Here is a 27527-nt window from a genome sequence, read left to right as displayed (position 1 = left end):
TACATACAGTAAGGGATATGTACACATTAATGTGCTAGTTATGTTGATGATTTTCTTATTACTGGGAACGAATTCGCTGCTTTGAAAACTTTTAAAGGGTATCTCAATTTTTGCTTTCATATGAAAGTTCTTGGTATTTTGATATATTTTTTGAGGATAGAGGTAGCTCATAGTTTATTGGGTATATTTCTTTTGTAAGATGGATCTTTTTAGAGCAAAGCCCACATGATTACCAATAGAGTAAAATCATAGGTTGACGCATGCTATAGGGGTAGTTTTGACTAATCCTAAGTCATACAAGCGGTTAATGGGCTATTTGATTTATTTGGCAGTGACCAGACATGATTTCGCATACTCAGTCCATATTTTATCTTAGTTTATTCATGAACCGAGGTTGGAGCATTGGGATGCAACTGTGTGTGTTGTCTAGTACTTGAAAGGCTTTCTTGACCAAAGGATTTTATTGAGATCCGATAGTGATTTGTCCTTAAAGGGGTGGTGTGATTTTGATTGGGTTGTTTTTTCGTTAACTCGGCATCCGCTTACTATCTGACTTGTCTTTCTGTGACAATCTCCTATTTCTTGGAAAACTACGAAACAACATACTGTGTCTCGATCTTCCGCTGAGGTTGATTATAGGTCTATGACTTTCGTCACTTGTGAGCTCAAGTTGCTGTAGGCCTTGTTATTGAGCTTAGGTGTTTATCATCCTAAAACTATTCATTTATTTTGTGATAGCCAAATTGTGTTGCATATTGCACAGGATTTTGTATTTCACGAGAGTACTAAACATATTGAAGTGGATTGTCACTTTGTTAAAGATGCAATAGGATGGGTTAATATCACCTTCTTATGTACCGACCTCCGTTCAGTTGGTTGACATTTTAACAAAGGCTAAAGTGCAATTTGAATACCTTCTCAACAAGTTAGGCATTTATGATCTGCATGTTCCAACTTGAGAGGATATTATTATGAGATATTATCTTTTGGGAATATCTAAATATATTGTATATTATTGTATATATTTTAGGCATATATTTAGGTATATTTCCTATTCATACGTGACTATGGTTGTATAAATATTATATATACTCTTGAGATCTATCAATAAGATTGAAAGGGATTACCCTATTCTTGTCAATAATTACATAATCCTTGTAAAGTCACACCTCTATATTCATATAAATACTTGAAAATTTAAAGAGTTCGACAACATAATCGGTCATAATTTTAGTACTTACAATGTAAAATAAAATATTTTTTCCACTAAAAGAGAAGGCTGGAATTCATATATTGATGTCAATAACAGTAATTTACAAAAATTAATTACCCCATTGAAGGTTTTTTTTTTTAATTATATCCTTCCAAATTCCATCTATCCTTCTCTTCCAAAGCAATTACCTAGATATATCATATGTTTTAGAGTAACCAAGCTGTTCCATCTCCCAACTCAACTTTGAAGCAACTCTTTCATGGCAGGGGACATATTCCTTTTACCGATAAGCAAACATGAAAAGAAAAAAAAACAATTATTTACGGGAACACTTTTATTATGGACCAATAATGTACAATTTCACATGACATACCATATATATATGCAAGGGTAAAAGTATTATAGAAGTCCTGCTATAAGAATTATATTGCATTTACTCTCTTTATTCAAAAAACGAGCAAATTAATCTTATATGTTAGATCAAAAGGCAAGCTAGTCTTTTTTGTTAAAAATGCATCTATTTCTATTGTTAAAAACTAGGGTAATTAACAAAATAACCAGACAGTTACACGTGGCATGCTGCGTGTACCTCATGCCGACATACAAAAACTAATTTTAACCAGTAGAAATGGATGGAATTTTTAACAAAAAGAACTAATTTGCTCTTTTTTTAATAAAGAAAGACAAAATACAATTTAACTCTTAGTACATGAACCTCCATAATACCTTTACCGTATGCAGGTTATTAATGAAGGAATAGCATCAGTGAAGAAGTTTCCTTTGATTTATACCTCCAATTTCTTTACTAGCTCCTTTGCTGTGGGTGCAGATACAATGATTTGGCGTGCACTTGGACTAATAAACCCTTCTTCCACAGCTTTATCCATAAAGGAAAGCAATGAGTTATAGTATCCATCAACATTCAACAAGCCAACCTGAAAAAGGAAGTAGAATATTATCCATTATTGATTATTTGTTTCGTATTATGTTGCTCCGGGGTATGGTATTGATGAGGGATGAAACTAGAAAATTGCTTTAGGGAGGGACCAGAGATAAATCATAAATTATAGGGAGCCAAATTACAATCTTACCATTAGTACCATTATACTAATATGTAATTTCATAAAAATTTAAAGGACTAAATGGTAAATCTATCATTTTTAGAGGGTCAAGGCTGCTAGCTTCTTCCTTGGTATTGATTTTCCAAGGACACATAATCATGTCTGACATTCACACTCGAGTTACAAAAAGGAACATAAGTTAATCATGTATATAAAAGGAAAAATGGCGAGGACATACTGATTTATCATGAATTCCGAGCTGAGCCCAAGTAATGACTTCAAGTAGTTCTTCAAGAGTTCCATAACCACCTGCATGTGTATTTTTAAGTTATAACGAATAAAGTGAATATATCATGTAAGTGGATTTTTTTTTTTGTTCACTGTAAAAGTATCAAAATCCACTCTATATTCTAATATAAGAACCTGTAAAGGTACTTTTACCTACACATTTCTATCTAAAAATAGAATCAAAGAGACTTGTCAATGCATTATTTGCATATCCTCACAATAAGGTTTCAATACATTTAGCTGAAAAAGAACTAAAAAAGAGAGAGTAGCCTTTTCAAAGTGGCAAAAAAGGATTCCCTATTAGATGCAGCAGCTAGTTGGCAAACAATCTTTTTAGTGAAAGTTTTAAGGATTTTGTACTTTAGGTCAGTCTTGATATGGTAGGTGGCACTGTGTAAAAACACCACAGATATTGGGGATACTTCAAATTAAACAAGGAAAGAGAGTTCCTCACAAGGTCTAATTTTCAGTGTAAACTGTAAAGATACTGATAGGTCAATGAACTAGGGTCTAAAGGCTTGCTTTCTAATCATAGGCTTTAGGGTCTGTGCTCTCTAATCAAAACGCGTTTGATTGTAATGTGATAGGAAATACCAAAATAGTTACTAGTATAAAACTACAGTTAAAGTGAGGTTAAAGTAGAAAACATGAAATTAATGATTCTTTTTTCTTTGAAACAATCAATTAGTGCTTGTGGACAAAGGGTAAAGCCTTAAACTATTATAGGTACATGTATTAATACTTTGACTTACCTTATCCCCATAACATAGCACCTTTTTTAGAACTATCTTTTAATCTGAGATGAAACCATTAGTTAACATTAAATAAGCAAACTAAAGGTGAAGGACAGCTTTTTGCATTCAGGGTTCCATCTTTTCTAATATCAAAAAAAGCAGAGGAAGGTAGCAAAGCACACTTGATGATAGCTATAAGTTTACTTGATTTGCTTTGTTATTTTGGTGTAAAAATAAGGGCTTGTATTGTACTAAACCTGGTAAGGCAATGAAAGCATCTGAATGCTTAGCCATCTCTGCCTTCCTTTGATGCATATCTGCAACAGCTTTCACTTCCCCTATTGTTTCACCAGTTAACTGCAAAATGTCACAGAAAAATATAATGAAAAGAGAAAGATCATCTTGAGTGTTGTTCAGTGAGGCAATGATGAGTGTTGCAGGTATAATGGACTTATTTTAAAGAACTTTTAACACTGAGAAATTTCCCTGACCAGTAAATATTTTTACCTACATAAATTTGCAAAAAAAGAGTAAAAAATCCAAATTTTAGAAAAGGCCAATCAAGAAAAAAACAAAAGAAACCCATTTTTGTGATCCCAAATATATATACATATATGAAAAAGGTAAAGAAAGTTGCAGTTGTCCCTGTGATTTTGTAGATAAAGATTACTTATTTTTATATTTATGATATGCAAAAGTTAATATTTTAAAGACTCGTAATTATTACTTCTAACAATATTATATTATTTTCAGAGTTTAAGAAAATTAATTCTAACACCATGAATGGTGAAAAGAAAGAGCAAAATGATGGTGATAATGAAACTTGTAGGTAGGTGAAGGTCCATTTGTTTATTTTTAATCAATTTAAATTTAAAAAAAAAAACCAAATTTCAGAAAAGGCCAGCAAAAAAAAAAGGCACAAGGATAACCCATGTTTTGATCCCAAATATAATATTATAAGAGAAAATAGTAAAGTGGGAAGTTGCAATACTCCCAGAATATTGTGGATAAGGCTATATCAAATATTAAATAATTTTATTACCAGTAAAGAAAAACACTTTAGAAAAGTTTGGTTAATCTAAAATGGTATAAATGTGAAAAAATATGATTTAAAAAAGAAATAAAACACCATGAATGGTGAAAGGTAAGAGCAAAAAAGATAGTGATGCAGGTAAATGAAGGTCCATTTTTTTTTTCATACCTCTCGAGGCATGAGCGTCTTGGGAATAACACTGCAAATAGACAATAACATGACAAAAATTCAGTTGTGTTGTAATAAGGAAAGACTATAACAACAACAACAAACAAAAGCCAGTTTCACTGAGAAATGAGGGTTCTTTTACCCAATGACATGGCGACCACCATTGTGAACAGCTTGTGAAACTAAACCCATCAATCCTATGCTACCTCCTCCGTAGACCAAATCAATGTTCCTTGTGACCTGTAAAAGAACAAGACACTGGTTCAAAGATCAATGTATGTTAAAGAGGGAATGAGAGACTATGGTTCAAAGTTTCAAGCATGTATATATATATACATTAACATTGAAACTCATTTGAGTTCAACACACATTAAAAAATGATAAAAGACAAGCAAAAAAGCTAAAAGCTTGAGGGGGCTTTTTAAAAAATGCTAGATACCATATAAACAAATTCACAAACAGGTTTCAAACAGTAAAGAAATGGTATTATACAAGAAGATATACACAATACAAATAAACAATACAACCTTTATGGAAATAGAAGTTCATGGCTTTATGCAACTTTTAAAAGATTTCTTGCAGAACCCATGTCCTCCATTTTAAGTAAAAAAAGCAAAACCATAACCAAAACATGTCTCATTAGTGTAAAAGACCCCCCAAAAAAAAAAAAAAACAGAGAAAAAAGAAACAGAGCTTTATGGTAAATAAATACCAATTCCCTTCCAAGCTCAATAGCTGCATCTTGGTAACTTCTCTTTTTGCCTTGACTACTTCCACAAAACACACAAATCCTCTTAAATTTTGATTGCTTTGTTTCACTCTCCATCTCCATTTTTAACTCTCTTTTTTCCTTCTTTATATATATGCTTTTGGGTCTATCAAAAGCTTTAAAAGCTTGTATCTTTGCTTCCTAATCTATACACATATCAATATGAAAAAACTACAATGCAAAAGTACCAAAGCTTTAAAATTTCTTTTGTTTTGATTACTACTACCACTACTATATTGAGTAGTGCATTCTCTTCATAGTGGTATTATATAAAAACCTAGCCACACGTGCTTCACACATATACACAACTAGTCTTCCCACGCGTGGGCCACTTGGTTTTTTGTGTGCGTGTTGTTTACGGTGAAATTACTGTGAAAATCCTTGTGCTAATAGTTAAATTACATTTTTCTCCCTCTATTTAAAAAAAATGGCGAATTAGTCATTGTACATTACATTAAAAAGTAAAATGGTTCCTATACGACAAAATAAGCACATAGTTACATATAGCGTGCCACGTGTACCTCAATCTGACATACATAGACCAATTTATTTATATATATATATATATATAAGGATTAATTTACCCATTTTTTAAGTAAAATGAATAAAATGCAATCTAACTCTTAATACAAACGGATGGAATAGATGAATATGATATACATCAAAGGAAGATTCATAAGCCTGTTTGTCTTCTATATGATCATGCTTTGTCACTCCAAGAAAAAGGCTAATCTTTTGTTCCTTTAATCTTAGTGAAATGGCCAAAATGATTTTCACTATGGATATTTATTTTGAAACACAAAAAAAAAATATATAATTTTTCTGAGCTAAGTTATGGGTAAAATTCAGAGGGTTAGATGGTGGTGATATATGGAGCAATTGTTTAATTTTTATGATTGAATAAAAACATTAGTGGGATATGGCCTATGCATACCTTTGTACCCTCATTCACCCTCCATTGTTAGACAAACCTGTTGAATAATACAAAGGAAACATTGGGTTTTTATTTCATAGACTCTCCCCCACCAGGCATGCTGTCCCTCAAAACCTTTCTAAATCTCAAAATGTTGAATACCATACAATTATATCATACCAATATTTTAATATAAACATAATATATACACAAATGTTCCAAAACTCTATCTTATTAAAGTTATTACCCAGCAGGAGCTAAGCCAAAAACTTTTTTAGGAGGGTAGTAACTGAATTATAAAATTTTTAAGAGATCGAAATATAATTTTATCATGTATTAATTTATAATTTCATCATTTTTAATGGATTAAATATATATTTTTTATATTTTGAGGGTCAAAGTGTAATTTTACCATGTTAACCTGCAAATTTATTATTTTTAAAGGAACTAAATTGAAATTTTTCATTTTTAGAGGGTTGCTTGCCCCCCCTGGAGTGTCTCCTCTGCTAATGAGTATATAAGAACTTTGTTATACTCGGATTAAATGGATTAAAAGGTAGTAAAAGTATCATAGAGGCCCCTGTACTTGAAGTCAGATTGCATTTTGTCTCATTTACTCAAAAAATGTGCAAATTAGCCCTTATACATTAGATCAAAGAGTAAATTGGTTCTTTTTTTAAAAATTTCATCCAAAGCTACTATTCAAAAGTGGTCCTCGTACATCAGCATGAGATGTATGTGGCACACCATACGTGATTGTTTGGTTATTTTGTCAGCCATAGTAATTTTTAACAATAAAAGTGGATAAAATTTTTAGTCAAAAGAACCACTTTGCTCTTTGATCTAATAATAGAAACTAATTTAGCCATTTTTTTAGTAGAAGGGGCAAAATGCGATCTCACACCTAATATAGGGGAATTAAATTGTATAATTTTATGAGAGCTAAATTGAAATTTAACCATTTTAATGCCTTATATTTTTACAATTTTTAAAAGACTAAATTAAAATTTTATCGTTTTGGGGGTCAAAGTGTAATTTTACCATGTACTAACTTAAAATTCTATAAATTTTAAAGGACCAATGGTTGAATTTCTCATTCTAGGAGAGGTCACGCTCCTACCAACCCCCTCGCGCCACCATTGGACCTCCATTTTACTTTTACCATCAAAAGGCCCAAGAGAGCTCCGACTCCAATAGGCATAGTACTTGTGTCACAGGGTTAGAACTTTCATCTCGCAACCCATATGGCTTTAGGCGATTTCTTGGGTTTAAGTCAACCTAGCTCTTGCAAAGTGAAGATTCTTGCAGAAATTCTCTAAGGCACCGAAAATATAACAAAAGTAACTCAAAGACAAGAAAGCTCGAAAGAACAGACAAGCAACACCCATAAGGTGTTTGAGTAAATGCTCTCAATTAGTATTCACCTTAAAATACATTGGATACAATGGATGATTGCAATGGAGGGGGAGACCCTCTATTTATAGTTTATCTTCTCCAAATCCAACGGTATAACTAGCTTTACATCAACGGACGAGATCAAAGCCTATCTACAATTAAAGGATTTACATAATCCCCAAAGATTACATAATCAAATCTTATCAGATTATAATCTCCTACAATCTTCTAAAATTACTTTCTATTTTTACCAAGGTAGTCCTAATTTGCCATAAGTACTTCATTGGACCACCAAGGTTTCAAGTAAATGGGATTCATCACTTGTTCTTCGAATCGAGCCAGTTCAAGTGATTCAAATGAGTCCCATTTAATAGATTGACTTCCATGGGAAGCTCTTTGTGTAATAATCACGGGCTTTGAACTGCGGCCCGTGACACCCCTTGAGGCCTATGAGCCTACCTACTAACGCTCCTAACAAATAGGAGACGTCACATCAAGTAATCATTGTCCAATCGATAAATCTAGGTAGCAAATAGGTTGTCCAATAATTAACTATAAATACTAAACCTTGACTTTACTTCATGTATTACCTCTTATTCGTACTTAATTTTACCATATTTTCACTTTTAACCTTTTATCGTGTAGTTAAAGCACTGACTCGAGTGCTAGAGAGCATCTTGAAGTACAAGTTCCAACCCATTCCTCAATTTAACTCAGGATAGAAAGGCATCAACAAACTTCAAGACATGAATATACCAAAGGGGTGGTAGGAGGAGCCTTGACCCTCCTTAGTTAAATAGGAGAATTACCCTTGAGCCCCATTCTATCTAAACTCTTTAGTTCTTAATAGAATAGAAAACTTTCATTATTGACCCACTGAAAATTTAATAACACAATTTAATCCATTTTAAATTTGACCCTCCAAAAAATTACAATTTTTTCTCCACCCTCACCTATTTTAAACAAATCCCATTTGCTAATATCTTTATTACCTTTTATGGTCCTCATTGTTGCATTAACTTAGGGTTATATTTTATTCATTACATCCAATTGCCAGGATTACTGGAACTGAACCTATGCTGTTTAAACCAAATTGAAGTAATGTGGGTATTGATTATTTAACATCCTCAATCCCCAAAAATGGCCTTTTTTAGCACTTCTTTTTGAGGCTATTTTTTTAATCTGTCTGCCTAATTCCTGCCCAACCTATGTTTAGATATTATAAACTCATAATTACTATTGCTTAATAGTGGATAATTCAGCATATAAATAAATATATTTAATTAATTGTTATGTGTAAGCTTCTGCATGCTTGCATGCGCAGTTAACTCAAGTTTTTGTGTGTTTGTGGAACCGCGTGTATAGGTAATTGCACTAAGTGCATAAATATTTCATTAATAATTAAAAATAAAAACTTGTGCTTGTTTCATTTGCTCTAATTCTGCTTCATCCTTATATTTTTGCATATTTATAATTTAGTCTATTTACTTTTAATTATATTTAATTTTTTTTCGTCTTGAATTACTAATTGAAATCCATTTAATAACACCGTCAAGGGATTTTCGTTGAACTTCAATTGTTAACTTACTGTAATTCATTTCACGTGTTATCAATTGAACTTCAATTGTTAATTTAAAATGATAGAGGGACTAAATTTCTAAAATTAAAAATAAAAAAATTAATTTATAAAGACCTAAAACTTGATTAGGCTTTTTAATTATCTTGATACGATAAGGAAATCAGCCTCGAATGGTCTAAAGTGATGAGTAAAAATCGTCAAAAGAATCGTGCATCCACCAAACTAGAGAGGACGACAACAAAACCATTCCTAAAATCACTTGTAAAACTAATGTGACATTCATAAGCAATACTAAAAAATGTGCTACAGTAGCAGACAAAAACTTTTAAAACTGAAAACTTATTAAACAATGGAAAAAAAAAACAAAAAAAATTGTAAAACTTAAGACAACACGGGTCCAAATTGACTTGTGAAATAATTTATTATTCTGAAAAACTACTGGTGGCCGATAGAGTTTTAGCAAACGACAGGCGCTGTCATCTGTCCATCACAACTTATGAAGACAATAAAGATACCCACAAAATAGATTTACAAACTGAAAAGAGAGAAGACATGTGGAGTGAATGAGAAAAAGAAAGAAAGTAAGGTTGGTGGAAGGGAGAAAAAGGCGAGCGATAGCCAGTCCGGAGTCTAACACCGCCACAAAACAAAATAAAAGATAAGAAGCAAACAGTTTGGAGAAAAAAAAATTTTAACACAATTTAACCCACCAATTCTAAATAAGTTTATTAATATCTTTAATTACATGAAAACATAATTTTTTAGAAATATTTATGAAAAAAAAAAACCAAAACTCAAAATTATTATAAGAAAATCGAGAACTAAACTTAAATAAATTATCGTGGACGGTTCAAAAATCCAATTTAATTGAATTCAATCAACCTTATACGAAATAGTTTTTTTTCAAATATTATATTTTGGAAATTCTTTTGTTTCATAAATATATTAAATTTCGATTAAATTTGAAGTCGAATTGAATCATATTTTGATAAACATTATTTTTCTTACAAAACTCGATCTTAAAACTTTACTTAAAATTATCAATTTCTTTATCACTCAGACTCAAGTAATATCTAATAACTGTAAGACATAGATAATGACAGGATTAAACCTATAATTCAGTGTCTAGATTGTTAGTTGCCGACATTATTTCCACAATTAACTGAAATAACTATATGTTTGATTATTCTCCACAGTACTATCAAATTTAGATTTTTTTCTAAAATTCCAATTATTTTATAAATATTTATATCATTTTCATGAAATGCTTCTTATGTCACTATTTCACTTTTGAATTATATTTGTTGTTGTTGTTTTTTTTTTCTTTTGTTGAGGTTTTTTTTTTGTCCTCTTTTCTTTTATGATGTTTATCTATTTATATAATATAAGTATTGTTCATTGAGATGACATGCTAAGTATGCTCAACGCATACAGACATGTATTCTACTCTAGATTTAACACGTACGTGTACACATTCTCATACATGTAGAACTTCACAGAAGAGTAGGCTCGGCGAACGAGCTTTGCCTGCAAGCTCAGTCTGCGACCTTGTTGGCCCAAACCCAAATGGATTTTAGACCGCTAGTAGTGACTATCCTAAGAACTTTTATATTTGATTTTTTTTATCTGTTATACTTTTTTTTTATCTAAATTATAAAAAATTATTGACTATAAGCAATGGAAAAAAAATGGAAATATAGAGCCCCAAACAAAACAATTTTTTAAATGAATGAAGCACTAAGATATTTGGAGAGGGATCATTGCTTGTGGCCACCCATACCCTTGTTTCCCCTCCATTTCCCAATGTGTAAAATCGTTGCATCTTTGTTTATAGAGTCACCCATAACTATCAAGATATGTATGTCTTACAAATTTTGGTCCAAAAAAAAGTTTAGTGTAAAATTAAAAGGTTTGATTTTCTTTTGTTGGGAGGTGATATCGAGGGACCGAAATTAACTTGTAATTTTTACTATAGCAAAATATAGTTTCACCATTTTAATAACCTATACCTTTATAATTTTTAAAAGATTAAGTCAAATTTTTTTATATTTTCAAGGGGACAAAATGTAATTTTACCTTTACTAATTTAAAATTTTAAAGGGCTAAATACAAAATTTCTCATTTTAGGAGGGTCGGGGCCCCTGCCAACCCCTTTAGTTTCGCCCCTTGTTATAAAATATATCACAAAATCCGACCCATCCGGGTGACCTAGAATTCGACCTGCTCTGCACTCTACTAGCTCGCAGGATCTCTGCAGAGATAACTCTAAGGATACGTGTCGAGCCAAAAAAGATAATGTATCGTTATACATAACATCTAATTACCCCAAACATGTTACATCAGTGAACTGTATATTATATTAAAAACATGTTTCTTGATGTTTCCATACAAACATCAATGAAAAGAAAGCAAGAAAAAAAAAAAACAACAAATTACCCATATTTTAAAAGATCCAAAAATTGGAGAAGTAGCTTTCAGAATTGGAAAAAGAAAAAAGTTCATAAAATATTAATTAAATATGAGATTTTTGGTTCACAAATTCAAAAAGGAGTGAAACTTTTTCTCAACTTTATTTTCCCTCAGGAATTTGGCAACTTGTTTTTGTCATCAAACACTTAAAACTACACTCAAATGCTTTTCTTATTAATAAAATAAAAGCCTGCAAAAATTTTGGTCCGTTGACATAATTTGCTTCATCACCCTGAGATGCCACGTGGCTTTAGGTAAGTGGACGATGCATCATTGCTCCACTCATAATTTCCCTGCAAAGTTTTCACCACCCGACTCAGCCCGCTGGTTATAGGTCATGTCGTTAAGGACAAAATTAAAAAATATAATAAATTTTTGAGAGGTAAATATAACCCTAAACCCTAAATATAATTTTATCAGTATACTAGCGTGTAATTTCATAAAAATATAAGAGACTGAACGGCAACTTGCCATTGCTTGCCCCTCTTTGCTTTCGTCCCTGCATGTCATGAGGGCATAATTGAAAATTATTCTTTTCTCGTATTCACGATTTCTTTAAAATGTCGTCACTTTCAAGCGATATTAAACTCTACATCATAACATATACGCATTCAACATTGTAGATACATGTTATTTCATTCAAAACTCTAAAGGATTTGTAAGTATTCAAAAAAGACAGTTATATATAAATTATACTTTCACGACACGACACGACACGACACGACACGACATAGTTCATGGCCAATAAAATAGGTTCGATCATGACAAAAAATTTATGGAAAAAATAATAATAATTAGATCTGAATTGGTCAGTCTTTCTACTATGTTTAAATTGAGATTTGGTTTCTATATTTTAATTTCACATGATAAATTATATATTTTTATAATATCATCAGTTAGTCTAAATAGCTAATTGTTTCAATTAAAGTATTTATATATATATATATATATAATTTATAAAAATAAATTTAAATCCATAATAAATCTAGGAAATACCCAATAGGGATTTAAAGTTTTTTTAAAATCTCTATAAAATATGTCAATAATTCTTTTGCGCCATGCATAATAAATTAAATTAAAAGAGTGATGAAATTTATTATATACAGTCAATTATTTTATCCCGACATTAACATTGGTACACGTTACACAAATTATTGTGAGACCAAGCTAACGTGAATGCCATGATTGTAATGTCCACATTGTGGTATAAAATTGATCGGTATTGACTTATTAGTTTGATGATAAAAATTATGAATCTGAAATGGCTCGAATTTAAAATGATATAAACTTGTAACAACTTATTCCAAAAACACGGATTTTAAATTTAAATGATTTGAACTCGAGTAAAACAATAAAAGTAATATGGTATCTTATTTATTAATAATTGAAATCTTGTTTCTTTTGGATGGGTGAGGGAGCATGCAAAGGAATAGTGAATGATTGGATAGGACAAACCATAAATCAACCTGTAGAAATTTTCAGGAAATTTACAATACTCTTTTATTCATTACTATTTCCCCAATTTGTCAATAAAATTGTCATAGAATAGGTTACAAGGCTTTGTCTCTATATATAGACAATATCCCATAGGTGCATATGTCTAACTAGCTTAGGCTTTTTAATTTCACATTGGGATGTACTTTCTTCATATATATTTGTAAAATTAATATTCAACTTTTATAGTCGATAAAGTCACGGATAAAGTTATAAAATTATTGTTCGTTAGTATCATATATCAAGGTTCGAGTCTTGTGTCATTCATCTTTTTTCGAACATTAATTTTATTATAGATTCTTATCATATCTGCTCTTTTTGATATGATACTTAAAATCACCCATAACCCTTCCCCTACTCTTAAATAAGAGAGCAATGCGCTTCAGCGCATTCGAACCCATGTCCTCTTACATTCGCAACAATGCCAATACCAATACCAATCGAACTAAGATTTAATCAACTTTTGTCATTAATCTTTCTTTCCATGACGTAATTGTATTTTAAGTATTAATTAATTAAGAGTTTACTTATGTCATTTAAAAAGGAAAAAAAAATTAAGGGAATATATTTGTTTTTCTTTTTATCTTGTAATAAATTATTTAAAAGAGCCGCATTTTACCATCAAATATTTTAGTTTTTATTGGATATTCAGATTCAAATATTTATGGATTCGATACTCAAACACTACATTAATAAAAATAATAATATAGGTAAACTATTAAAATAGTCAATTTTGTTTTCCTCAAGTTCTATTTTAGTCACTTATGTTTGAAATGTTACGTTTTAGTCACTTACGCTATAGCGTTATAACATTTTAGTTACTAAGCCGTTAATTACCATTAATGGTGTAACGGTAAGTTGACGTGGCATGTTAAATCATCATTTCAAACAAAAATTTTAGGTTAATTTATACATTCGGTCCCTATATTTTTTTCATTTTGAGGAATTTAATTTTTTTCTTTTATGTTCTTTTAACTTTTTTTCCCCATTCTCTTCTGCTTATCCTTCTATTTTTCTCCCTTCTCCATTTCTTTTAACGTAGTTTTTCTATGTTTTCCATTTGTTAAAACTAGTCCCTATACTTTTATTTTTGAATAATTTAATGTTTTTTCGAGTAAGGCGAGCTTGTGGACTAGTTTTAACAAATGGAAAACATAGAAAAACTACGTTAAAAGAAATGAAGAGGGAGGAAAACAGAGGGAGAAGTAGAAGAGAATGAGAAAAAAAAAAAGGAAAGTTAAAAGAACATAAAAGAAAAAAAAATTAAATTACTCAAAATGAAAAAATATAGGGACCAATTACAAATTTTAACCTAAAATTTTCGTTTGAAATGATGATTTAATGTGCCACGTCAGCTTACCATTACACCATTGATGACAATTAATGGCTCAGTGACCAAAATGTTACAACACAATAGCGTAAGTAACTAAAATGTATCCTGAGCCAAACAAAAGTGACTATTTTGATAATTTACCCTAATAAAATAGAAAAAAAAAACACAAATTATTACCAAAAGGAACAATAATGCATGTTTGTTATAATTTGACCAAAAATTGAACTCTCTCTCTCTATATATTTGATGAAATTGTGCAAAATATAAAAGGGGAAGATAAAGGATCTTTCAAAGTTATTTGGCAAAGAGTTGTTGTCATCTAGCACTAAAGAAAGGGATGCTCTTTTCTTTTCTTTGTTATTATTTTTTATTGGGCAGCAGGGTAAAGCAAAACTGAATTATAAATACTTTGGAGGATAAAAAATGCAATTTTACCATTATATTAATTGATCATTTTATAATTCTTGAAGGGACTCAACTGCAATTGAACCATTTTTGGGTGCCTGCCGCCTAAATTGTGCAAAAACCAAGACAAGCAACATATTAATTTGGCTTGAATTTCAAGTCCATAATCTCACCATTGTACATGTGGGGTAAACATTGAGATCCTTTTTCTATATCCACTACAATTGCTTTTTCACTTTGAGACAAGTGATTTCCTTGTAATTGAATACTCCGAATCAGATTTTATTTTTATTACTTTTCGATCTAATGGTAAAAGTATTATGGAGGCCTGTACTGTTGTCGAAGTCAGATTTCATTTTGACCCATCTATTAAAAAACTAGGTAAATTAGCGTTTGTATGTTAGATTAAAGAGTAAATTGATCCTTATGTTAAAAAACTTTATCCATTTCTACTATGTATAAGTAGTCATTGTACGTCAGCATGAGGTATACGTGGCACGCCACACGTCACTATTTGGTTATTCTATCAGTCACATTAGTTTTTAATAATACAAATAGATGAAATTTTTAATAGAAATGACTAATTTGTTCTTTGATCTAACATACAAGGATTAATTTGCTTATTTTTTTAGCAGAGCGGACAAAATGCAATTCAACTCTTAATATAAGAATTTCCCCAATACTTTTACCCAAATCGATATATCCATTTTGAAGTTACAAAATACATTTGCATGAGAAGTTACAATTAAAACATATCGGTATCAATAATTACATTCACAAAGTATTGAATAACGAATCGAACTAGTTTGAACCAAAAACGACTTAGGTAAATAATATAAAAAATTTGAACTGTGATCCGGTTTGACCTATAGACAAGTGCACATCAGATGAAACATAAAAACCCTAATTAAAAAAAAAAGCCTGATTTTAAGGTGCTTTTTGAAGTTTTCTAAGTTGAAGCCCCCCTTGATAGTGAATAGGGCAAAGTGCATGGCTGTGTCTTTCATTAGAAATGTCGGGGGATTGACTCTTTGACTTTCATGCATGCAACCGAAAGTTTTATTTCCATTTTGTTTGATAGATAGGTTTTTATAAATAAATTTATTAATTCGTGAAGTCAGAAATTTAGTAGTAGATAGGGATTGTGCCTCAAAATGAAAAAATTATTATGCAGACTCTTTAAAAATATTTAAATTATAAATTAATATACGAGTAAATTACATTTTAACCTTCAAAATTTTAAAAAATCTATTAAGTCTATTAGAAAATAATGAAATCATAAATTAATACATGATAAAATTATTTTTGACTTCTTAAAATATATATTTCAATTTCGTCTCCTAAAAGAATTTTTGGATTCAGGTTTGGTATTAGGGTCGAAATAAAATTATATAAAATTATTTTTATTAAAAATATTTAATAGAAAAACCATGATCATGCAACATTCATGCATACGAACTTAAACTTTGAAAAGAAGTTTAATTTATAATTAAACTTTTAGCTTTAATTTTGGGAATTTTGTGAATGATTTGACGGAAGCGTAGGTTTAGGGAATTTTGGGATATTTGCAAAATAATTAAGTTGAAAAGTGTAGGTTTATGAACAAATGCATGATTATTATAGGAAAAAGTGGATAATTATTCTATGGACCCTACTTTTCCGATAATCCTATATATAAACCGAAAATAAATAGTTTGTTTGGCAACGACAGTTATTTGCAGTTGGTTTTACACTTTTAGTCAAACCTTTAAGTTGATTATAAATTTAGTTAAAATATCGTGAGGTACCTATATTATGAGTCAGAGTGTGTTTTATTTTATTTATTTAAAAAGGGGATAAATTAAGCTATATACGTTAAATTAAAAATTAATTCGGTTTTTTCTATTAAAAAATTGATCCATTTCTAATGTTAAAAACTGGTGTGGTTGATGGAATAACCAGACAATGACATATGGCGTGTCACATGCACCTCATGCTCATGTATAACACTAGTTTTTTTAAATATAGAAATGGATGATTTTTTTAATCGAAAGACAAGTTTGCTATTTGATCTAATGTGCAGGGACTGATTTGCCATATTTTTAGTAGAGGGGCAAAATGCAATCTAACTCTTAATACAAGGACCTCAATGATACTTTTACGAGTAAAATTTCATTGAGCTCAAATCGTAAGAAGCTTAAGTTTGAAATTTGAGATTTGAGGTTCAATCCGAGTTCAATATAGTTTCACTTTTAAAAACCGATCTCGATTTGAGATAAAGATTGAGCTACTCAAATGTACTCGATTTAATTAATTTATCTAATAGAGTTCAACTGAGTTTTACTTCTAAATATTGAGTTTGATTTGAAATAAAGATCGAACTACTCAAACTTGATTAGGCTTGTTTACGTAGTAAAAACATAAGCTCAAGTTCTATTCTAGGCTTCATGCTTCGATTATATGTCTCGAATATGAAATTCGAAATACTAATTAAGAATACAAGAATATATATATTGAAATTAAATGTCAGTTAAAATTACAAGTTTAATTAATAATGTTTTGACTTTTTTGTCAGGGGTGAATTTAGAAAAAAATTTAGGAGAGGTTGGAACTGAATTATAAATTTCTGAGAGATCAAAATATAATTTTATTATATATTAGTTTATGATTTGATCATTTTTGAAAAAAAGATTAAAATGATTTTTTTAAAATTTTCTTGTCAGAACCAAAGTATAATTTTTTATAAGGGACAAAATTGCAATTATCCATTTTTTGGGCTGATTTTTGTGAAACAAAAGGAGTGAAAGATGCCTACCATTTCGCTAAAAGAAAAAGTCGGCAGAGACATGAAAGGAAACCGATAAGATTTTCAGTAATGATCAATGTCTCCTGTTTCTAACACATATTTTACGTTTCTTCATTATGTATATAGGTTAAAATATGCAATAAGTCCTTATACTCTTTGTAAAATTAGAATTTAATCCCTGTATTTTTATTTTTAGAAATTTAGTCTCTTTACTTTTCAAATTTCAAATTTTAGATCCAATAGTTAATCAAAATTATTTTGTTAAATTTCAAAATTCAGATCCAATAGTTCATTACAACATCGTTTTTTTGTTACTCTATTTTTATAATTGGGAGTGGGGAGTGGTTGTTTGGAATTGAACTCAAGCTCTCATACCTACAACATAATACTCTTGTCCACTAGGCTAAGAGGTTGTTGGCCACATTATTTAGTTGCATTTTATTATTTGAAAATGCAAGGCGAATCCAATTTTTTTAGTGGGGATCGGATTTGAATTATAAATTTTTAAGAGGTCAAAATATAATTTTATTATTTATTAATTTTTTATTTCATCATTGTTGAAAGGACTAAATAATTTTGTTTTATTTTTGGGGGCCAAAGTGCAATTTTACGATGTATTAACTTAAATTCTCATTATTCATAAAGGGACTAAATTGCACGGTTTTCATTTTTAGGGAGCCAAGGTCATTTGACCTAAATTTTGAAAATCGAAAAATAGAGGGACTAAATTCCTGAATATAGAAGTGCAGTAGATAAATTCCAACGTTGTGAAGAGTAAAGGGGCCTATGGCATATTTTATCCTTTTATGTAAAGAGAGTGGGAGAATATCCACTTACACCGATATAAAATAACTGTTGTACACTCATTATTCTTTATACAATTAATATTTTAACAATTTTATAGATGAATTTATCAAAATAATTATATCTTTTATGCATGTAAATTTTCAAATAGATCCGATATCGCTATCATACTTATCCAAAATACTGTTTTTATTAATATATATTTAATTGTTGAAATTTTTTACATAAAACATATGGTTAAACATTTTAATTTACTCAAAATTTAACATGCGTAATTTACATATAAAATAAAATAAAATGATTATATTATTAAAATATTAATTATACAAAGAATTAAATTTTACACTAATATAAATAAATCTTCCATATATATATTTACTTACGAATTTTTTTCACTTCACTGATAATGTACGAAATAATAAATCCGAGAGACTTGGGAAAGGACAGATTAGGCCAAGTCTACTCCATTCCTTGTTTTCGTTGAAAATTTTATATTTAAAAATTAAAATTTACCCTAATTTATCATAATCACTCAACATCTTATCATCCCTCCATCTTTTATCATGTGCATTCTTCTATTGAAACATATTTTTTGGTAAATTATCTTATTAGTCCTTCTAAATAGAAGTGATTCTTATTTTAGTCGCTTTAATTTTTTTTTGTTAATTTGGTCACCGTTATTAAAAGAATTGATCAAATTAATTACTCTAACATTAAATGTAATGAAATATTGGTCACTCAATTTTTTTTTACTAATTTGGTCATCGTCATTAAAGAAACAATTAAACCGATTACTTATTGTTAAATATAACAAAATGTTTTCATCTCCTTTTTCTTTTTCTTTCTTACTTCTTTTTACTATCTTTTCTTTTCATTCTCTCTCCTCTTCTTTAAATTCATCTCTTCCATCAAGTTTTTAAATCTCACATTTCACTCAAGGACGAATCTAGAAATTTTTAAAGAGGGCGAAATTGAATTATAAATTTTGAGAAGCCAAAATATAATTTTACCACATATAAATTTATAATTTAATGATTTTTAAGATAGTTGAAATACTATTACCGTCTTTTTTGACGAAATTATTAAAAAAAATTAGCCTCCTATATCGTTTTTGACACAATGCTTAAAAATCCCGAAATCTCCTCCTGAACCCATAAATAGGAAGATAATACGCTTCAACACATTTGAACTCACGTCCTCTTACATCAGCAACAATGTGCATACCAATTGAGCTAAAGAGTCAATCAACAAAATAGACATTTAGGCCATATTTTTATGGTAGGTATTTTCAATTTTATATTCCAAATTCCAAAATGAGGGTTGGTCCAATCCAATGTCATCAAAACATTTGGTCAAAGACATACATAATTTAGTTGCCATTGGGATCCCAAATTTTAATGCATTAATTATTATGTTAAACTCTTTTGTAATTGCTCATTTGCTTCATCCAACACTAATTGCTCCCCACACCTGCCATTGAATACCTTGAAATTGAAAATTGCTCAATACTGGCTTTAGTTTATTTATACACTGAGTCAGGTACGGAATTCTTTTTTTTTTAATTTAAATTCAAAGCCAACTAAATCCCACACAAAATAATTTTTTAGAAAAATAAAAAATGTTTCTTCACGTTTGTCTAGATTCATTCTATACAATTTCTTTAATAATTTTATATATTTTTAATTTTCATAAAATATCATATTATATTTTATATTATTATTTTAAAATTAAAATATATAAAAAATATTTTTAATAATAAATACTAACTCTATTCTAATTTAATTTTATTTAACTTTTTTAATAATATAAGGACTAAATTAATCCATTTAATAGTAGAAAGACTAATTTAATTAAGCTTCTATTGGTACATTCACCAAAGTAAAAAACACCATCGTGAATCATGCCTAAAGACAATCGTCATGCCACGTAATTAAGCTGTCATAATTTCTTTTTTTTTCTGAAATAAAAATATATATTGCAAGAGCAGAGAAGAGAACAATGGATTTGCTTTCTCACTAGGTTGTTTATTCTTCTTTTATATAAATAAATATTTTAAAGGTAAATTCACTAATTTATTTAAGGAATCAAATCATATAATTCAGGGGAGAAAATAACAAACACTCGTCGTAGATGATGAATGATAAACTTCATCAACACAACAAATGTTTTAGTCTCGGTATCAATAGAACATTATGACACGTTGACAATTGACTTTGTCACAAGTCAAGCATGAAATATCTGGAGTGATTGTAAGTAGTGAATACGATAAGGAAATCAGTCCTGAATGGTCCAAAACGGCGAGCAAAAATCGGCAAAAGAATTGAACATTCACCAAACTAGAAAGGACAACAACAAAACCATCCCTAAAATCACTTGTAAAACTAAGATTACATGCACAAGAAAGACTAAAAACGTGCTACAAGGGCAGACAAAAAAATTTAAAACTGAAGACTTATTAAATAATGGAAAAACAAACAAAAAATATAAAACTTAAGACAACACGGGTCCAAATCGACTTGTGAAATTATTTTTTATTTTGAAATACTTTCAAAACAAAAATAGATTAAGAAGCTAACGAAGAACCACCTACTTTTCAAGAAAAACTATTGGTGGCCGGTGGAGTTTTAGCGAACGACAGACACCGTCATCTATCCATCACAACTTGTGAAAATAATAAAGATCACCACAATTGAAAAAGAGAGAAGACATGTAGAATGAATGAGAAAAAGAAAGAAAGAAAGGATTAGTAGGAGGAAGAAAAATGCGGACTCTGGAGTTTGACACCGCCGCTAGGCAAAACAAAAGATAATAAGCAAACGTCATTGAGAAAAAAGAGAAAAAAATTTAGAATTTTTTTACTAATATATATATAGTTATTTAGTACATTAATTTCAAAATTCTTCCTTTTAATTTTTTTTAATCTCAACTAAAATAATTTTTTCTTCCTATGGAAAAAAAATATAGGATTCCTCAAAATTGAGCTTAAAAAAAACATAATGACAAGTTGAAGATATCCCATGTGACTCAAATGCATGCATAAATTAATTAAGATTATAAAATATTCTTAAAATTCAAGTAATGTCCATAATTATTTTTAAGCCTTAGTTGGAAAGCTACCTCATTCCACTTGAACTTTGATATTATAAAAGGGCCTAATTATGTTCCTAGTCCCTATACCCACTTTTAAAACTTAATCCCTATTTTTATTTCAAGAATTTCTAGTCCAACTATTAATCTGATTTAAAATTAAAGTCTGATCGGTAATATTGTCAATTGACTTTTGTTAAAGTCGAATATGTATCATCAATTGGACTTTAATTTTAAATCGAACTTTGAATATTAAAATGTCATATATTCAAATTTAATAAAAATATTAATAGTGTTATCAATATATAAATTTGTTAATAATGTTATCAATTAGACTTTAATTTTAGAATCAAATAAGTTGGATATAGAGATTATATTTTAAATGTTCAAAAATACGAGGATCGGAAGCATATTTAAACATATAAACCCTAAAAATAATAAAAGGACTGGATAAGCAAACGCTTAAAAACTAGGTTTCTATCTTTGTTTTGATTAATTTGGAGAAAAACTGCTACCCATTCATTGCAAATTGCAATAAACAACAATTAATAAATAAATACATATGGAATATATAGGCATAATAATTTATTTATTGCCTCAACCTTAAAAAATTATATTTTAATTTTTGTTGTTTGCTAATCATTTCAGGATAGATGGAAAAGTTAATGTTAATTTTATTGATGTAGAATACACGTGGATTGTCATGTTAATAATTAAATAATTTTTAAAAAAATATTAAAATTAATAAAATTATAAAAAATACATGTGGATTGTCACATGGATGCCATGTCAACAAAGTTAATAGGCATTAATTTTTTTATTTATTTTGAGATGATTTGATAAATAATGTAAGTTTAAAAATTAAAAGAAGCGAAAAATTAAATTAAGAGCTAAAATAATTTTTTTTATAAAATTAGAAGACCGAATAAATCATTATGCTAATATATATTGCTATACTTTTATCTTAGCAGTTAACGATTGTGAAAATTAGTGAAGTGTGGCATCGGTTTTATGTTCTTGGCTAAACATCTTGTTGAAGAAGAGTTCCTAACACCAAAAAAAAAAAAAAACCCCGCAATTTGACAAGTGTCTTATTAAGTCCCTTCGAGTCAATTTTAATAATACCTTAACTTGGCATCTATCATACCATGACATCATAGGTGAATTCATGAAATTTTTTTGAAAGTCGGAATTAAATTATAAAATTTTGAGATGTCAAAATATAATTTTATTATTTATTGATTTTTAATTTCATTATTTTGAAAGGATTGAAATGATTTTTTTCTATTTTTAGAGGGGCTAAAGTATAAATTTACCATATATAAATTTATAAAATTATTATTTATAAGGGGGTTAAAAGGTCAATTTTCCATTTTTTTGGGGGAGGCCGAGGCCCTGTTTGTCTCCTTAAATTCGCTCTTGTGCGACACCCATAGAGTAAGGGTGGTTGAGACGCACACCCAACCACTCCATTTTTATAAATACCATAACCCTCGGTAGTCGGTACTAGAGTAAAAGGAGAGGTCATCCGGATAACTTATACCTTGTAAAAACTCAACCCCAAGCTCTTTCAAACCACCAAATTTTGTGGTTCTTTGCCCAACTCATGGTAGCTGCTTCGATTATACTATCAAACAACTTGTATAACTTAATTGTTATAATATATATTGTCGAGACAAAGAACAATCCCTTATTGAATAGTCAAGGATTAGCCTATGGTTAAATAACATAAAAGGGGTATAATTTTTTTGGGCCTAAACTTGACAATTATTTCCATATTGAGATCTAATTTTTTTTTTGTCCAAATTAGACTTTAAACTTGGCAATTGTACCTATATTGGGACTTGAACTTTTTTATTATTATCTAAGCTAGTCCTTGATATTTTCTTGAAAACCCTAAAGTTCAGGTCTCAATGTGGAAACAATTGTCAAGTTTAGGCCTCAATATTAGAACAATTACCAAGTTCTGAGATTAATTTAGACAAAAAAATTCAAGGATGAGAATAATTGCCAAATTCAAAACTTAAGTAGGACCAAAATTTATTAAAACCCCAATGTAAAAATAATAAACAAATTTAAATTCCAATAAAATAAAAAAAACCTCACCTTATTTAAAATCTACTATATATATATTTATTTATTTATTTATATCAATTCAATGCAAAACGCAATGATAAATGATAATTAGTGATAATTATCATATCTATTTGTCTTTTCAAAGACTCAAAACTCTTCTTTCATACTACCATTTTTTATAATTAATCTTGTCTTCTATGATTGTAAAAGTTAGGTTTGAGTATAACTAGGAAAAAAATAAGAAAATGGGAAGAAAATTTAAATTTTAGTTTTACATTTTATGGTGATTGAAAATGAGGTTTTAACCTCAAAATAAGAAAAGGTTAATCGTTATTTGGTACTTATATTTGGTTTTAATGTCTAATTTGATATTTGAGTTTGATTTTAATGTTTAGTTTGGTACATAAGTTTTTTTTTCCAAATTGATACTTGAGTTTTTCTTTTGTCCCAATTAAGAACCTATGGTTTTTTATTAGAGCACACATGTCGACTATTTATTGGGTCACATGATTTTGTTTAGTGTGGGCGCCAAATTGAACATTGAAACTAAATGTAGGTACCAAATGGTATATTAACCCAAAAAGAAAGGAGCTAAGCACATGGGTTTTAGGGTTTTAATTTTGCCCCAAATTGGGTCTTCCTAAGACCCATTTTAGTAGCTTAGGCCTTTGAACATCCATTGGGTCATACCCAATTTTCCATTTTAAATTTATGGTTAATGTATAGTTATTATCTTTCAACTGTAAAATCAGGTTCATTTGGCTTTTGCAAAGTGCTTAACATGTCGAAGTCATTTCCACACCTACTACTCCCACCTCTTGACCTTGTGCTAGCTGCCAGTTTCGCCGCATATGAGGCAAAACCAGTGGCTGCCGCTGAAAGTGGTGCAGCGGCCGTTTGTTCTGCCATTCTCTCCGGTGAACCGGTCACCATACTCTCCCATTTCTTCAGCGCATCAGCCTCTTTTCGTCTCTTGTACCGTAACCAAGCTGCTTGTATAAAGCATGCAGCCCATGTCCTCCATTGATGTGAATGAAATCTAAATGTATGCTTAAGTTGTTTACTATGTAGTTTTCGGAATTGGGATGCAACGAATTTCAAGTCCTCAGAAACGAGTGCGAAAGCTTCTACTTCGGTGATCGCCTTAACGGTGCGTGTAGACGATGGAAGGACGACACCTGGACGAGGGTCCAATGCCCATGTTAATAACTCCTCACCACAAAAGTCACCGGGACCGATCAGGCTCGAGTTGAAGAACCCTGTACGTCCTCCATTAGTAGTACATGAATCTAGGTAGCCTCGGACGATGAAAAGCATCTCATTTACGGGATCGCCTTCACGAACTATGCTCGTCGATGGGGTATAAAGACAAGGTTTAAGCCTTTCACATATTGCATCAAGCATCCTATCATCCATCAGATCAAAGAGGGGCACTTGCCGAACTAAATCGAGGCAGAGATGACGCTTGATGTCTCGGCGGAGATCAACCGGTAGACTCTTTAGAATCATTTCCTCATCAACACCCCGAGTCGCAACCCACTTGTATTGATCGTATCTTCGAACATTCTGCCTCAGTTCATGTGGAAGTTGCCTGTGATGCATCCATTGTTCTGTATCGGTCCTCCTAATCCGCCATTCTTCAAGTCGAACCGTCGTGGATTGGAGATACGTCTGAAAAATCGAAGGTTCGTATTAACCGAAAAAACTATAACAATGGGGTAGAAATCAAAACTAGAGGATTTTACCTGCATATTTCCAATCAGCAATGCAAAAAGCACTAATCCAAGAATAGCAATGATGATTGCAAAAATTATTTCACCAACGTAAGTGCTTGTAGAAAGACCCTGTCCCAATGAACTGCAAAATTTGGTAAAAAAAATGCATTAAATTCATTACAAAGTGAATTTCAATTATATGTTATGTAGCATTATAAGGTATTTTACCTCAAAGTTTTTAAGCCCCACCAAAGACAGTAAAAGTACTTCTCGAAAAACCCTTCGGATGTTATTCCGATACGTAATGCGTTGGCATATATACCGAACTGATAGAAGTTACTGCTTGGATCACATAGACTTGATATGTTGCTTGCATTGAACCAAGAAGCTCTAGCAGGGTCACCAACCGATCGGCAGTCGAAATACTCGTACCGGCAGTCCAAAGGGGGAAGACTACAAACTTTTCTCCAACATTCCTCTTGCCGTTCGAGTGATAACAGATACCAAGTTGCTCCTAAAACCTGAAAGAGGAGCATTCTCGGTAAACTTCGATATATATATACATGAAAGAGCTTGTGTTTGAACACTTTTCAGTTCGGGATTTATTGATTAACGTACATGGCTTGCTAGCATATAGAGCATCAAGTTATAAGCTGCACCGGCCCATGCTGTTGCGGTCACAACACCAGTAGTCTTAATGATTTGAGATGAAAGTGGATAAATAAGGTATAGCCTTAGGAGATATTGGAATATGATGATTAATCGTAGGATGTTTTTCGTAGGCACCATCGGCGAACCATTTAATTTTGGAATTACAGACCAAACCAATACCTGCAATGTGCATAAAACAAGTGTTGAATTCGATGAAAAAGTTCGATATTGCTTGAAAAAAATGAATCCGGTACCTGCGGTAATGGTTGAGCTGCGATGATATCGAGCCAAAAATCCTTATGAAGGTACCTTGAAGCGATCTTGGAAGGGTCAATGACTAACTCTCCTCTCCCAAACACGCGAGAAGACGGAGCAACATAAGCTGTTCGGAACCGAATAAAAATCTGAAGAACGTAAAACACATCAACTACCGATCGAATAATAGTGAGATCGATTTCGAGAGGTAATGAAACAGTCACGCATAAGCCTTTCTTTGCCTGTGGAAGATACAAGAATAAAGGGTCTACAAACAAGGAAATCAAACAAGCTACTAAGAAAAGCTTGTTCCATCGGCTAATATCGGGTCCTCGAGGATCGAATATCGTCTTCTCGACGACCTCGTAGTCTTCGGAAAACACCCTGGACAGTTCTTTCTTGTGGCCAGTTGCAGTCTTTTGATTGTAGTTCTTCTTGGTCATAAATTTTGAGAGACGGCCTTTCTCAGTGGATGAGCAAGTGTTGTTTTCAGGATCATATCGGAATCTGAAATCGGTATCGGAGGAAGAATCCCATTGAAGAATCATATCAAAGAACATAAACTGTATTTCAAATACATTAAACATTGCCTGCTGAAACTACATACCTTACTGTTTTTGAATAACTAGCATCCATTGCAGTAGCACTTCAATTATTTGTAATTTGTTCACTCACTGGATTTTCTCTGCCATAACATTTCATCAAACAACTGTCAGGAAATTAACTTGTCACAAAAAAAAAAAAAAAGCTATGAAAAACCATCAAAATGCTAGAAGATTTTAACTTATCAATCATACCATTAATCTTCAATTATATATTTTCCTTTGGATGACAGAAAATTTCAGACCCAACACTGAAAATCAAAGTGGAAGTGTGAAATGAGTGTAAAATATAAATAAAACAATGCTTAGAGAATTGAAAATGGAAGAAAACAAAGGAAGGCATAAGGGAAATGGGATTCATATTCTTAAAGTTTAGACTCCTGGTAAAGCAACACTGTAACAATTATATGTTGGGTAAACTACGTTAGTAATCACCTAACTATTGATAAAATTTTTTAGTCACCAAATTATTTACATTTTTCTTTTCATTGTGATCGTTTCAATTAAAAAAAGCTAAAAATTATAAATTTATCAGTTAAATTTAATTGAAAATATACTAAAAATGGAACCATAACAAAATTCAAGATAATTTTCATTTTATCTCATTTTTTAAAAATCATCCTCAATACTATAAATTTTGAGGTTAAATTTACTATTCTGCTAATTTTTAAAGTTGTTATCTTTCCATTGTTAATTTG

General features: G+C 30.5%; 2 protein-coding genes across 2 annotated transcripts; both read right to left on the bottom strand.

The window, feature by feature from the left end:
• Nucleotides 1–1155: 1155 nt before the first annotated feature.
• Nucleotides 1156–5487, bottom strand: LOC105786421 (cytokinin riboside 5'-monophosphate phosphoribohydrolase LOG3). The gene is made up of 7 exons (XM_012612836.2): nt 5210–5487; nt 4640–4737; nt 4498–4528; nt 3554–3653; nt 2513–2583; nt 2005–2148; nt 1156–1490 (listed from the first exon to the last, which is right to left on the bottom strand). Exons 1-7 carry the CDS (start codon nt 5327–5329, stop codon nt 1398–1400), a joined length of 657 nt encoding a protein of 218 aa, XP_012468290.1. The 5' UTR covers nt 5330–5487; the 3' UTR covers nt 1156–1397.
• An 18848-nt stretch (nt 5488–24335) lies between these two features.
• LOC105786420 (protein CNGC15b) lies at nt 24336–26863 on the bottom strand. The gene is made up of 5 exons (XM_052626078.1): nt 26227–26863; nt 25940–26152; nt 25550–25842; nt 25352–25463; nt 24336–25277 (listed from the first exon to the last, which is right to left on the bottom strand). The coding sequence occupies exons 1-5, from the start codon at nt 26812–26814 to the stop codon at nt 24336–24338; spliced, it is 2148 nt and encodes a 715-aa protein (XP_052482038.1). The 5' UTR covers nt 26815–26863.
• Nucleotides 26864–27527: the final 664 nt, after the last annotated feature.

Source organism: Gossypium raimondii, chromosome 1 (genome assembly GCF_025698545.1).
Source record: "Gossypium raimondii isolate GPD5lz chromosome 1, ASM2569854v1, whole genome shotgun sequence".
Classification (NCBI taxonomy): Eukaryota; Viridiplantae; Streptophyta; class Magnoliopsida; order Malvales; family Malvaceae; genus Gossypium; species Gossypium raimondii.
Note: the sequence above shows the minus strand (reverse complement) of the source record. Positions and strands in the feature narration are given on the sequence as shown.

Coding starts and splice junctions, on each gene's coding strand:
- LOC105786421 (XM_012612836.2), bottom strand. CDS start 5,329: ATGGAGATGGAGAGTGAAACAAAGCAATCAAAATTTAAGAGGATTTGT. Junction 4,738..5,209: donor TTGAGCTTGGAAGGGAATTG/GTATTTATTTAC, acceptor GTTCTTTTACAG/GTCACAAGGAACATTGATTT. Junction 4,529..4,639: donor GGTGGTCGCCATGTCATTGG/GTAAAAGAACCC, acceptor GTCTATTTGCAG/TGTTATTCCCAAGACGCTCA.
- LOC105786420 (XM_052626078.1), bottom strand. CDS start 26,814: ATGTTTAATGTATTTGAAATACAGTTTATGTTCTTTGATATGATTCTT. Junction 26,153..26,226: donor CAGCTCAACCATTACCGCAG/GTACCGGATTCA, acceptor TGCACATTGCAG/GTATTGGTTTGGTCTGTAAT. Junction 25,464..25,549: donor TGGGGCTTAAAAACTTTGAG/GTAAAATACCTT, acceptor CAAATTTTGCAG/TTCATTGGGACAGGGTCTTT.